Source organism: Oncorhynchus gorbuscha, linkage group LG15 (genome assembly GCF_021184085.1).
Source record: "Oncorhynchus gorbuscha isolate QuinsamMale2020 ecotype Even-year linkage group LG15, OgorEven_v1.0, whole genome shotgun sequence".
Taxonomy (NCBI): domain Eukaryota; kingdom Metazoa; phylum Chordata; class Actinopteri; order Salmoniformes; family Salmonidae; genus Oncorhynchus; species Oncorhynchus gorbuscha.
Window position 1 is genome coordinate 25,839,754 of NC_060187.1, and position 12,035 is coordinate 25,851,788.

At 43.7% G+C, this 12,035-nt stretch overlaps 1 protein-coding gene across 5 annotated transcripts in view; it reads left to right on the forward strand.

Moving 5' to 3' along the window:
• The window catches only part of LOC123997533 (capping protein, Arp2/3 and myosin-I linker protein 3-like), a 39,406-nt gene extending 28,936 nt beyond the window's left edge, over positions 1 to 10,470 (forward strand). For 2 of the 5 annotated variants that reach the window (XM_046301872.1, XM_046301871.1), the window contains exons 33-40: positions 2,656 to 2,829; positions 5,966 to 6,347; positions 7,764 to 8,481; positions 8,590 to 8,690; positions 8,822 to 8,945; positions 9,031 to 9,102; positions 9,305 to 9,451; positions 9,695 to 10,470. In XM_046301872.1, the coding sequence (XP_046157828.1) occupies positions 2,656 to 2,829; positions 5,966 to 6,347; positions 7,764 to 8,481; positions 8,590 to 8,690; positions 8,822 to 8,945; positions 9,031 to 9,102; positions 9,305 to 9,451; positions 9,695 to 9,735 (1,759 nt within the window). In that variant the 3' untranslated portion in view covers positions 9,736 to 10,470. The remainder of the gene's footprint in view (positions 1 to 2,655; positions 2,830 to 5,965; positions 6,348 to 7,763; positions 8,482 to 8,589; positions 8,691 to 8,821; positions 8,946 to 9,030; positions 9,103 to 9,304; positions 9,452 to 9,694) is intronic. The other 3 variants (XM_046301875.1, XM_046301873.1, XM_046301874.1) reach the window with 3 other exon arrangements.
• The last annotated feature ends 1,565 nt before the right edge of the window (positions 10,471 to 12,035 follow it).

Sequence of the window (12,035 nt, forward strand, 5' to 3'; positions counted from 1 at the left end):
CGTCCATGAAACAACCCTCAGCCCCAGAGTCAATCAAGGCACTGCATGTAGCACCCGAACCGGTCCAGCGTAGATGGACCGACATAGTAGTACAGGATCTAGATGAAGAGACCTGAGTAGTAGCGCTCACCAGTAGCCCTCCGCTTACTGATGAGCTCTGGCCTCTTACTGGACATGAATTGACAAAATGTCCATCAAATCCGCAATAGAGGCACAGGCGGTTGGTGATCCTCCGTTCCCTCTCCTTGGTCGAGATGCGAATACCTCCCAGCTGCATGGGCTCAGTCTCTGAGCCAGAGGAGGGAGATGGTTGCGATGCGGAGCAGGGAAACACCGTTGACGCGAGCTCTCTTCCACGAGCTTGGTGACAAAGATCTACCCGTCGTTCTATGCGGATGGCGAGAGCAATCAAAGAGTCCACACTGGAAGGAACCTCCCGAGAGAGAATCTCATCTTTGACCACTGTGTGGAGTCCCTCCAGAAAACGAGCGAGCAGCGCCGGCTCGTTCCAGTCACTAGAGGCAGCAAGAGTACGAAACTCTATAGAGTAATCCGTTATGGATCGATCACCTTGGCATAGGGAAGCCAGGGCCCTAGAAGCCTCCCCACCAAAAACTGAACGGTCAAAAACCCGAATCATCTCCTCTTTAAAGTTCTGGTAATTGTTAGAACAATCAGCCCTTGCCTCCCAGATAGCTGTGCCCCACTCTCGGGCCCGGCCAGTAAGGAGTGAAATGACGTAAGCAACCCGAGCTCTCTCGCTAGAGTATGTGTTGGGTTGGAGAGAGAACACAATATCACACTGGGTGAGAAAGGAGCGGCACTCCGTGGGCTGCCCGGAGTAGCAAGGTGGGTTATTAACCCTAGGTTCCGGAGGCTCGGCAGGCCAGGAAGTAACAGGTGGCACGAGACGAAGACTCTGGAACTGTCCAGAGAGGTCGGAAACCTGAGCGGCCAGGTTCTCCACGGCATGGCGAGCAGCAGACAATTCCTGCTCGTGTCTGCCGAGCATGGCTCCTTGGATCTTGACGGCAGTGTTACGAGCCTCTGTAGTCGCTGGGTCCATTCCTTGGTCGGATCCTTCTGTTATGCAGGTGAATGAGGACCCAAAAGCGACTTGGCGAAAACAGAGTTTTTAATCCAGTAAGATACTTAACAAAACAAAAGGCATAATACTACTCGTAAAGACGAGAACAGACTGGAGACTTGATCAAGAACTGCAGGTTGCCTCGGGAAGGCACTTGAACCTAGCAGACTCAGACACCTGCTCACCACGCAGCATCTGAGGGAAACACGACACGACAGGGCAAAACATAGACACAGCACGGTGAATATAGACAAGGATCCGACAGGGCAGGTACGGAAAACAAGGAGAGAAATAGGGACTCTAATCAGGGAAAAGGATCGGGAACAGGTGTGGGAAGACTAAATGATTGATTAGGGGAATAGGAACAGCTGGGAGCAGGAACGGAACGATAGAGAGAAGAGAGAGCGAGAGAGTGAGAGAGGGAGGGGGAGAGAGAGGGATAGAAAGAGGGAAAGAACCTAATAAGACCAGCAGAGGGAAACGAATAGAAGGGGAAGCACAGGGACAAGACATGATAATTAATGACAAAACATGACACTTTCTCTCTTTCTCTTTCTCGCTCTCTTTCTTTCTCTCTCTCTTTCTCTCTCTCTCTTTTTCTCTCTCCTAATGGCCAAAAGGCAGTTGAAGTGAATAGCAGCACACCATACGCATGATCTAAATGACATGAATCCCCCAAAGAAACTACAACCTAAGTAATTTAGCTTAGGCTCTACTTTCCATCAGTCCATTGACTACTTTCAGGAGAAGGACTTTACAGTAGGTGAGCTCTGCCTTTAGTAATAGTTTGAGAGTATCCTCTCTGCCTGTCACAGGCTGGCAGAGTAATGCTGGTCCATGCTAAAGTACACCCACAGCAGATCATCTTGTTAAGTTTATGCTTTTAGTATTATTACATTTACTGTTAAACATATTTCTAACATAATGCACTCTGGATAAAGCATTGCGTGCCAGGAGTGGTATCCTAGCAACATCCCTTGCTGCTGGGAAGTGTTATTAAGTTTCAGTGAGGCAGCAGCCCAGAGAAACATGCGCTCTTTTTCGGTTGTCCCCATAGGATCAACCTTTTTTTGGTTCCAGGCAGAACCCTTTTGGGTTTCATGTTGAACCATATATAGAAAGGGCTCTACATGGAATCCAAAAAGGTTTCTACCTGGAACCAAAAAGGCTTCTTCAAATGTTTATCCTATGGGGACAGCTGAAGAAGATTAGATTCTAGACGGCACCTTTTTTCTAAGAGTGTTTGGGGGGGGGGGGTCTGATGATAGAGAGAATAATAAAAAGTGCAGGTGCTGACTAGGGACAAACTGAACAGAAATATTTGTCTTAAAAAATATAGACATACTGTATTTTTACAGCATAGCTATGGTCAGTTTGTCTCTCATAACATCTGCTTTTTGTCTTTACCCTCGCCATCTCTCTTTACCCTCGCCATCTCTCTTTACCCTCGCCATCTCTCTTTACCCTCGCCATCCGTCTTTACCCTCGCCATCCCTCTTTACCCTCGCCATCCCTCTTTACCCTCGTCATCTCTCTTTACCCTCGCCATCTCTCTTTCCCTACATCAGTCAGTTGTCCTCTCTTCATAAAGCCCACTCTCTCAGACGAAAGAAGAGACGCAATATGCTGGCCATCTTTGGTTTCCGTAGGAACCGCAACTCAACGCTCTCCAATCAGGGGCCAGATTCTGGCGGAGACGGATGTGGGGAAGAGTGTCGCACTGTCGCCATGGCACCCACAGGGTTTGTGAATCCTCATTATCATGCATACACACTCTCCCATGTAGTATGATATATGCAGCTGCAATCTGCACAGTATGATATACAGTTGAAGTCTGAAGTTTATTTACACTTAGGTTGGAGTCATTAAAACTCATTTTTCAACCACTCCACAAATTTCTTGTTAACAAACTATAGTTTTGGCAAGTCAGTTAGGACATCTACTTTGCATGACACAAGTAATTTAACCAACAATTGTTTACAGAAAGATTATCTCACTTATAATTCACTGTATCGCAATTCCAGTGGGTCAGAAGTTTACATACACAAAGTTGACTGTGCCTTTAAACAGCTTGGAAAATTCCAGAAAAGGATGTCATGGCTTTAGAAGCTCCTGATAGGCTAATTGACATAATTTGAGTCAATTGGAGGTGTACCTGTGGATGTATTTCAAGGCCTACCTTCAAACCCAGTGCCTCCTTGCTTGACATCATGGGAAAATCAAAAGAAATCAGCCAAGACCTCAGAAAACATTTTTTAGAGCTCCAAAAGTTTGGTTCATCCTTGGGAGAAATTTCCAAACGCCTGAAGGTACCACGTTCATCTGTACAAACAATAATAATCAAGTATGAACACCATGGGACCGCGCAGCCGTCATACCGCTCAGGAAGGAGGAGTGTTCTGTCTCTTAGAGATGAATGTAGTTTGGTGCAAAAAGTGCAAATCAATCCCAGAACAACAGCAAAGGACCTTGTAAAGATGCTGGAGGAAACGGGTACAAAAGTATCTATATCCACAGTAAAACGAGTCCTATATCGACATAACCTGAAAGGCCGCTCAGCAAGGAAGAAGCCACTGCTCCAAAACCGCCATAAAAAAGGCAAACTACGGTTTGCAACTGCACATGGGGGCAAAGATGGTACTTTTTGGAGATGGAAATGTCCTCTGGTCTGATGAAACAAAAATGGAACTGTTTGGCCATAATAACCCTCATTATGTTTGGAGGAAAAAGGGGGAGGCTTGCAAGCCGAAGAACAACATCCCAACCGTGAAGCACGGGATGGCAGCATTATGTTGTGGGGGTTCTTTGCTGCAGGAGGGACTGGTGCACGTCACAAAATAGATGACATCATGAGGGAGGAAAATTATGTGGATCTATTGAAGCAACATCTCAAGGTATCAGTCGGGAAGTTAAAGCTTTGAGCAAATGGGTGTTCCAAATGGACAATGACCCCAAGCATACTTCAAAAGTTGTGGCAAAATGGCTTAGGGACAACAAAGTCAAGGTATTGCAGTGGCCATCACAAAGCCCTGATCTCAATCCTATAGAAAATATGTGGGCAGAACTGAAAAAGTATGTGCGAGCAAGGAGGCCTACAAACCTGACTCAGTTACAGCAGCTCTGTCAGGAGGAATGGGCCAAAATTCACCCAATTTATTCTAAGCTTGTGGAAGGCTACCAGAAACGTTTCACCCAAGTTAAACAATTTAAAGGCAATGCTACCAAATACGAATTGAGTGTATGTAAACTTCTGACCCACTGGGAATGTGATTAAAGAAATAAAAGCTGAAATAAATCATTCTCTCTACTAATTATTCTGACATTTCACATTCTTAAAATAAAGTGGTAATCCTAACTGACCTAAGACAGGGAATTATTCACATGATTAAATGTCAGGAATTGTGAAAAACTGAGTTTAAATGTAGTTGGTTAAGGTGTATGTAAACTTCCAACTTCAACTGTATATTTCAGTGTTGCATCATCTTCAGTCACTTTATTACATGTCACCCACCACTTTATGAATGTATCGCTCTTTCACTCTCTCTTTCTCTCTCTGTCCATCTGTTAGAATGATGGGCATTACGTGCATGCTCTGTGGGCCTTGTGTGCTACTAGTCTAAATCAGTGCTGGGATGCAGCTCTGTGTTGACATAAGGAATGGGCATGCTGCCGGAGAGCACACCCTTACAGAAAAAACACATGATTTTACATGTTGAAAATCACATGATTTCACCCCCGTAAGGACAGCAGATGACACCAGTGTGTGTACACAGATGAAGATGACAGCTGTTGCCCCCCTCAGATTATGAGATGCAACAGAATGGTGATGGCGATGCAATATATATGTATGTATGTATATATGTGTGTATGTATGTATATATGTGTGTATGTATGTATATATGTGTGTATGTATGTATATATGTATGTATGTATGTATGTATGTATGTATGTATGTATGTATGTATGTATGTATGTATGTATGTGTGTGTGTGTGTGTGTGTGTGTGTGTGTGTGTGTGTGTGTGTGTGTGTGTGTGTGTGTGTGTGTGTGTGTGTGTGTGTGTGTGTGTGTGTGTGTGTATGTGTATGTATGTATGTATGTATGTATGTGTATGTATGTATGTATGTATGTATGTATGTATGTATGTATGTATGTATGTATGTATGTATGTATGTATGTATGTATGCTGTGTATATATATATATACTGCATTGCCATCACAAGACAATTGTGATGTCTGGTTTGCTTAATATAAGGAATTTGAAATGATTTATACTTTTACTTTTGATACTTAAGTATATTTTAGCAATTACATTTACATTTGATACTTAAGTATATTTAAAACCAAATACTTTTTTACTTTTACTCAAGTGGGATTTTACTGTGGGTGACTTTTACTATACTTTAATTTTCTATTAAGGTATCTTTGCTTTTACTCAAGTATGAAAATTAGGTACTTTTTCCACCACTGCCAATATTATAATATTATAACATTATTATAACAGCCTGCTGGGCTAGAAAGAAAAAAGTGGCCCATTTGTTGTCCACACTAAATCAAATACAATCCAGGGGCCACAGAGCAAATTCTTGGTTGACTCTGCCATTGTTTATCTGACTGTCCTCTCTCTCTCTCTCTCTCTCTTTCTTTCTCTTTCTTTCTTTCTTTCTTTCTTTCTTTCTTTCTTTCTTTCTTTCTTTCTTTCTTTCTTTCTTTCTTTCTTTCTTTCTTTCTCTCTTTCTTTCTCTCTTCTCTCTTTTCTCTCTCTCTCTCTCTCTCTCTCTCTCTCTCTCTCTCTCTCTCTCTCTCTCTCTCTCTCTCTCTCTCTCTCTCTCTCTCTCTTTTTTTCTCTCTTTCTTTCTCTCTCTCTCTCTCTCTCAGGACAGCCACTGAGAATGTCTACATGCTGCTGCAGCCCCCTCCTTCTGCTGCCAGGGCAGGCTCTCCTGGTGAGGGGGGTGATGTGGAGGACCAGAGATTGGAGGAGCCAGTGGGCCTGAGCCTGCAGCCCCCTCTTTCTGCTGCCATGGCAGGCTCTCCTGGTGAGGGGGGTGATGTAGAGGACCAGAGATTGGAGGAGCCAGTGGGCCTGAGCCTGCAGCCCCCTCTTTCTGCTGCCAGGGCAGGCTCTCCTGGTGAGGGGGGTGATGTAGAGGACCAGAGATTGGAGGAGCCAGTGGGCCTGAGCCTGCAGCCAGTGCAGAGCATACCACCACAGCCTGGCATGCCAGGTAGCAGACACCCCTTCTACTCACTCAGCCAGGTACAGTATATGCTGTATCACTTGTGGTACAAAACACTCCCCCTATTTTATCTGCTCCTGCACGGCAAGAGGTACCGGTGCATCAGGTCTGACACCAACAGGCTCTTGAACAGCTTCTATGACTGATAAATAGATAACAAAATAGCTACACTGACTATCTGAATTAACCTTGTATCTTTATTGACTTTCTATTTACATTTTTGCACTGCCTCTATGCACACTCACAGGGCCCTACACCCCTATATACACTGTCATCCAACACACACTCACAGGGCCCTACACCCCTATATACACTGTCATCCAACACACACTCACAGGGCCCTACACACCCATATACACTGTCAATCCAACACACACTCACAGGGCCCTACACACCCATATACACTGTCAATCCAACACACACTCACAGGGCCCTACACACCCATATACACTGTCAATCCAACACACACTCACAGGGCCCTACACACCCATATACACTGTCATCCAACACACACTCACAGGGCCCTACACACCCATATACACTGTCATCCAACACACACTCACAGGGCCCTACACACCCATATACACTGTCAATCCAACACGCACTCACAGGGCCCTACACACCCATATACACTGTCATCCAACACACACTCACAGGGCCCTACACACCCATATACACTGTCAATCCAACACACACTCACAGGGCCCTACACACCCATATATACTGTCAATCCAACACACACTCACAGGGCCCTATACACCCATATACACTGTCATCCAACACACACTCACAGGGCCCTACACACCCATATACACTGTCAATCCAACACACACTCACAGGGCCCTACACACCCATATACACTGTCATCCAACACACACTCACAGGGCCCTACACACCCATATACACTGTCAATCCAACACATACTCACAGGGCCCTACACACCCATATACACTGTCATCCAACACACACTCACAGGGCCCTACACACCCATATACACTGTCAATCCAACACATACTCACTCCATTGTTTGCTCTCTCACATAATATGCACATACATTTATACTGACTCTACACACCCGCACACACACTCACATATAAGCTGCTGCTACTCTGTTTATATTATATCCTGTTGCCTGATCACCTTACCCCCCACCCCCCCCATACATATCTACTTCCATCACTCCAGTATCCCTGCACATGTATGCTTGCTTACTTACATACTTATTTTATTGTGTATTTCCTATTCTTATTTTTCGTGTTTTTTTTTCTCATTGTTACAGTCTTATTGATTATTGCATTGTTGGGTTTTGTGTTTGCAAGAAAGGCATTTCACTGTACTTGTTCATGTGACATTAAAACTTGAACTCGTACTGGTTGATGAATTCATGATTATAATATCTCTTCCCATCTTTCTTCTGTGTGTTTTTTTTTTTACAGCAATCAGAGCTAGAAACAGAGCACGAGCAACCTGCAGATATAGACAGACAGGTGGACAGACAGTGGACTGAGGACAGATGGGTGGACAGACAGTGGACAGAGGGGAATCACACAGTCGGAGAGAGGACGTTAATAAGACCGGCTGACAGACAGGCTGAACAGCACTGGCCAGAGGACAAACCGTCAGACAAAACATGGACAGAGGGAAGAACGGCAGATAGATATTGGACGGAGAGCAGGCATGCAGATAGACACATGGAAAGACAGTGGACAGTTGACAGACAGTTTGATCAAGATAGACAGTGGACAGTGAGCAGACAACAGACAGACAGAACGTGGGCAGAGGGTCGACCAAAAGACATACAGATAGACAGACAGTGGATAGACAGCAGGCAGTCAGGCAGACAGACTGACAGACAAGACCAGGGACGACATCTGGCTCAGAGACCTCTGCCCCCTTACCCATCAGACAGGACTCCATCACCTAAAAGTGAAAGTGACTCTCAGAAAAACATGGACAGGCAGAAGTACTCTGACACACAGACGGACAGACACCTGCGCTCAGACACTGCTGTAGGACAGGTGGAAGGGTGGCGGGATGGAGGAGGGGTTCCTCCTGGACGGGTTTCTACAAGTGCATCTAAACCAGACCCTCCTTCCCAGAGCAGCAAACCCAATCTGTCCAAACTGAGACAGAGACATCTACAGGAGAGCTTTGGTACTGCACCCTTCTCTTACACACGTTGATTTAATTAATGCATCTGTTTCATTATTTATAATATAATAGAGTGTGATATTGTTTCTCCATCTTTATCTTCTGGTGCAGAGGAGGAAGCAGGCAGAGAGAGGGATGGTGGAAGAATGGAAAGGAAAGAGAGAGAGAGAGACAGAGATTCAGAGGGACAGCCTCCTCCAATTCCTGAAAAGGTGTCTGTCTTTTCATATTATTCTGGCTGTCTTGTTTATGTGAATACATTAGTATACTGGTGGATATGTGTGTGGTTATGTTTAGATATTAATTTATAATTTTATTGATTTTGTGCCCCATTTATTTTCAGCCAAAGACATCATCCTATGTGTCTTCTCCAAACGAGTATGCCAATGAAAGGCCGATCCCGCCTCCTGCACCATCTGCATTCAGAAAGCCATTGCTGGGATTGGCTTACAGGGCTGTCAGCCAAGGTATTAACAAATTATGCCAATATAATTTTGTCATTATAGTCAAGAGTATGACAGTGTACAATTGACTGTGGTCTATGGTGTGCAGGTGAGGAAGCAGTGAGGCCTCAAGCCCCCGTGAAACCCCAGAGAAACAGAAAGGCTATGTCTTGTGACACAGGTACACCTGTCTATCTATCTGTCTGTGTGTGTGTGTGTGTGTGTGTGTGTGTGTGTGTGTGTGTGTGTGTGTGTGTGTGTGTGTGTGTGTGTGTGTGTGTGTGTGTGTGTGTGTGTGTGTGTGTGTGTGTGTGAATTAATGTGTCTCATGATCACACCCTGAATGACTGTTACCTTGTATTTCCTGTTTTAATTTACCCCAGGCACTGACAGGGATAGCCCTAATAATCTTGAGAAGCCCTCAAATCGCAAACCTCCTGTGAAAAAGCCTAGACTACCCCAGAACAGAAACAAATCCTTGGACTATCCTGGTATCTGTCTTTTGTCTCTGTATGTGTGTGTGAGTAAATGTGAGTATGTGTTTCCTCTCATACATTATGCATAAAAACAGCTACATTTCTTGGGATACAGCTAAGTTTCTGTGTGCGTGTGTGTGTGTGCATGCGTTTTTGTTTCAGACTAAAACTAAGCAACGCTTTCAATCACCTTCGGTCGGAATAGAATTCAAACATGACTTCGTTGTTGTTAATTATCTTAACAAATCGTGTTTTATGAGATTAATCAGGCATGTCTCTCGTTCGGTTCTATTCCAGACAGTGTCAACTTAGCGTCTGGTAACAGCAAGCTGTTGTGATGGCGATGGAATTCAGCTGCTTCAGACTGACCAGCCAGAGGGTTGTCGTGACAACTGGGCAGCATTTTGTCCAATGTGAAGAGGAGGGAGATAGGAAGGAAAATCTAGACTCTAGAGAGAGAGGGGACCCAGATAGAGGGGGAGGGGAAGATAAATGGCTGAGAGTGCTAAATGATAAGGACATCGCCAACCATCACTTACCTACTGCATTATTATTGGAACACACACGGCCTATTACTAGTCTGTCTCTGTCTGTACCTTGCCTTCACTGTCTGTTTTCCTGACATCTCAATGAAAACCTGCTGAACTGTTTTGCAGCTATTCAAAATGGTAGTTTCTACTTTTGAACATCAAATTCACTGTTGTCTGCACTTACAGAATTGCCAAAACACTGTAATGCTACATTGCCAAGGGGCCAAACATTGGAACGTTGTTATTCTCATCATTCAGAGTTGCACTTTATTTAGTATTATTCATATATATGTGGCTAAGCTGGACTAAAGAAAGGAATTTTACTTTATTCAAATGTTATGCATTTTGACTGCTGTGAACATTGATTGCCATGTTTGAAACTTAAAAATTAGTTGTTGCTTATTATTAAATGGAACTTGATTATTTCTATCTAGTTCTGCTGTCATGGACTGAAAGGTAATATATTTTATAGAACAATTCAATTGAAAGATTATGTATGAGTATACTGTATGAATGAATAAAAATGCTGTACTGGAAGACACATTGAAAATGTTATATTTTTTATGGTTTGGTTCGTAATAGGATAATGAACAGGTAAATGATTTCTGCCTTCCAAGCTGCATTCATTATGCCTTAACCACAGTAATACCACACTGGGTTATATTATCTCAACCAGCAGAGTGGCATCAACAGTAGGTCTCCTGTAATTCTCTCTGACAGCAGGTGGCGACCAACCCCAACAAATGAGAGGAGGACCACTCCGTGCCAGAAAGACTCATAGGCTGAGTCCACACAGGCAGCCCAATTCTGATCTTTTTTTTCACTAGTTGGTCTTTTGACCAATCGGAACGGCTCTGAAAAAGATCGGATGTGAAACGATCTGATGTGATTGGTCAAAAGGCCAATAAGTGGAAAAAAATTCTGAATTGAGCTGCCTGTGTAAACGCAGCCTATTGAATACCAAACACATGAGCTGCTGGTTGCCATTAGCAACTATGTCATGGCCTTATTTCTAAAGATGGTGGAACGAGTCAAATATTGGCTTTGGCGGGCTGGTGTGCTAAGTACGCTGTGATGCCAGGAGACATACTAACGAGCTATGCATATGGAAATTAATACGCTGCTTCTATAAAATGTAACTAAAACTTGAAAAGATGCTTCTCATAATTCTCCCACCCTGCCTAACTTCTTATATTGAGGTTGGAATGAATGGGTGGGCGGGGAGCCGACTGAGAAAAGACACTGGATCTTATATTGATCTCCTTTATCATTGGCTTTCATGCACTTGGCAGTTAATCATCGTGATTAGAGACATGAACACTTACTTTAATATCCTGTCTTGGACATATTGACTTAATTTGACTGTCTGGGCTCACTGTTCAACCATCTCTCAATACGAAGGGAAGTATTGTATTACGCTACATTTACCTTCATTTTTATTACTAACAACTTATACCAAAAACATGTTGTAGTTCCAAATTAAATACAGCCACGGTAAGGCAGGTTATCAGGACAGGTTTGGTACCAACAATAACTTGATCATGTTGAGTCAGGATGACGAAGTATCTATTCGAGAGTATCTGTTGTGTGTTTGTACTTCCCTCTTCCAGTTGTTGGGAAGACACATCATCCATAACAGGAGAAGCCTGTATCAATCCTACCCAGAATTATTATTTGACCTTTACCAAGCAACATAATCACATATCATACAGAGTACTGGGAAAGGGAGAGAGCATGTGTAGGTAGAGCAAAGGGAGAAGCATGGAAATGAAAGGGATGAAAGCAGAGCAATGTGCACACTGTGCAGCATCTAAACATCTTTCATCCATTTTAGCCCCTGTACTGTATAGCTTGAGGAGGGATCTGTGTGACAAAACAGGATAGACAAAGGGACAGACCCACAGACACATTGGGGTAATGGATACTGTACTGTATACTACACCAAGTTCATGAGAAACCCAGACAACACAAAGAATGTTGTAGAAGTTAGACACCAATACAGAGATATGTATTCAGAAACACTGACATATGCAGGGGAATAATATACGGTACATACAGTACATTTTATCTGTACCTCTACTGTACACACACAACCATAGACAAAAAAG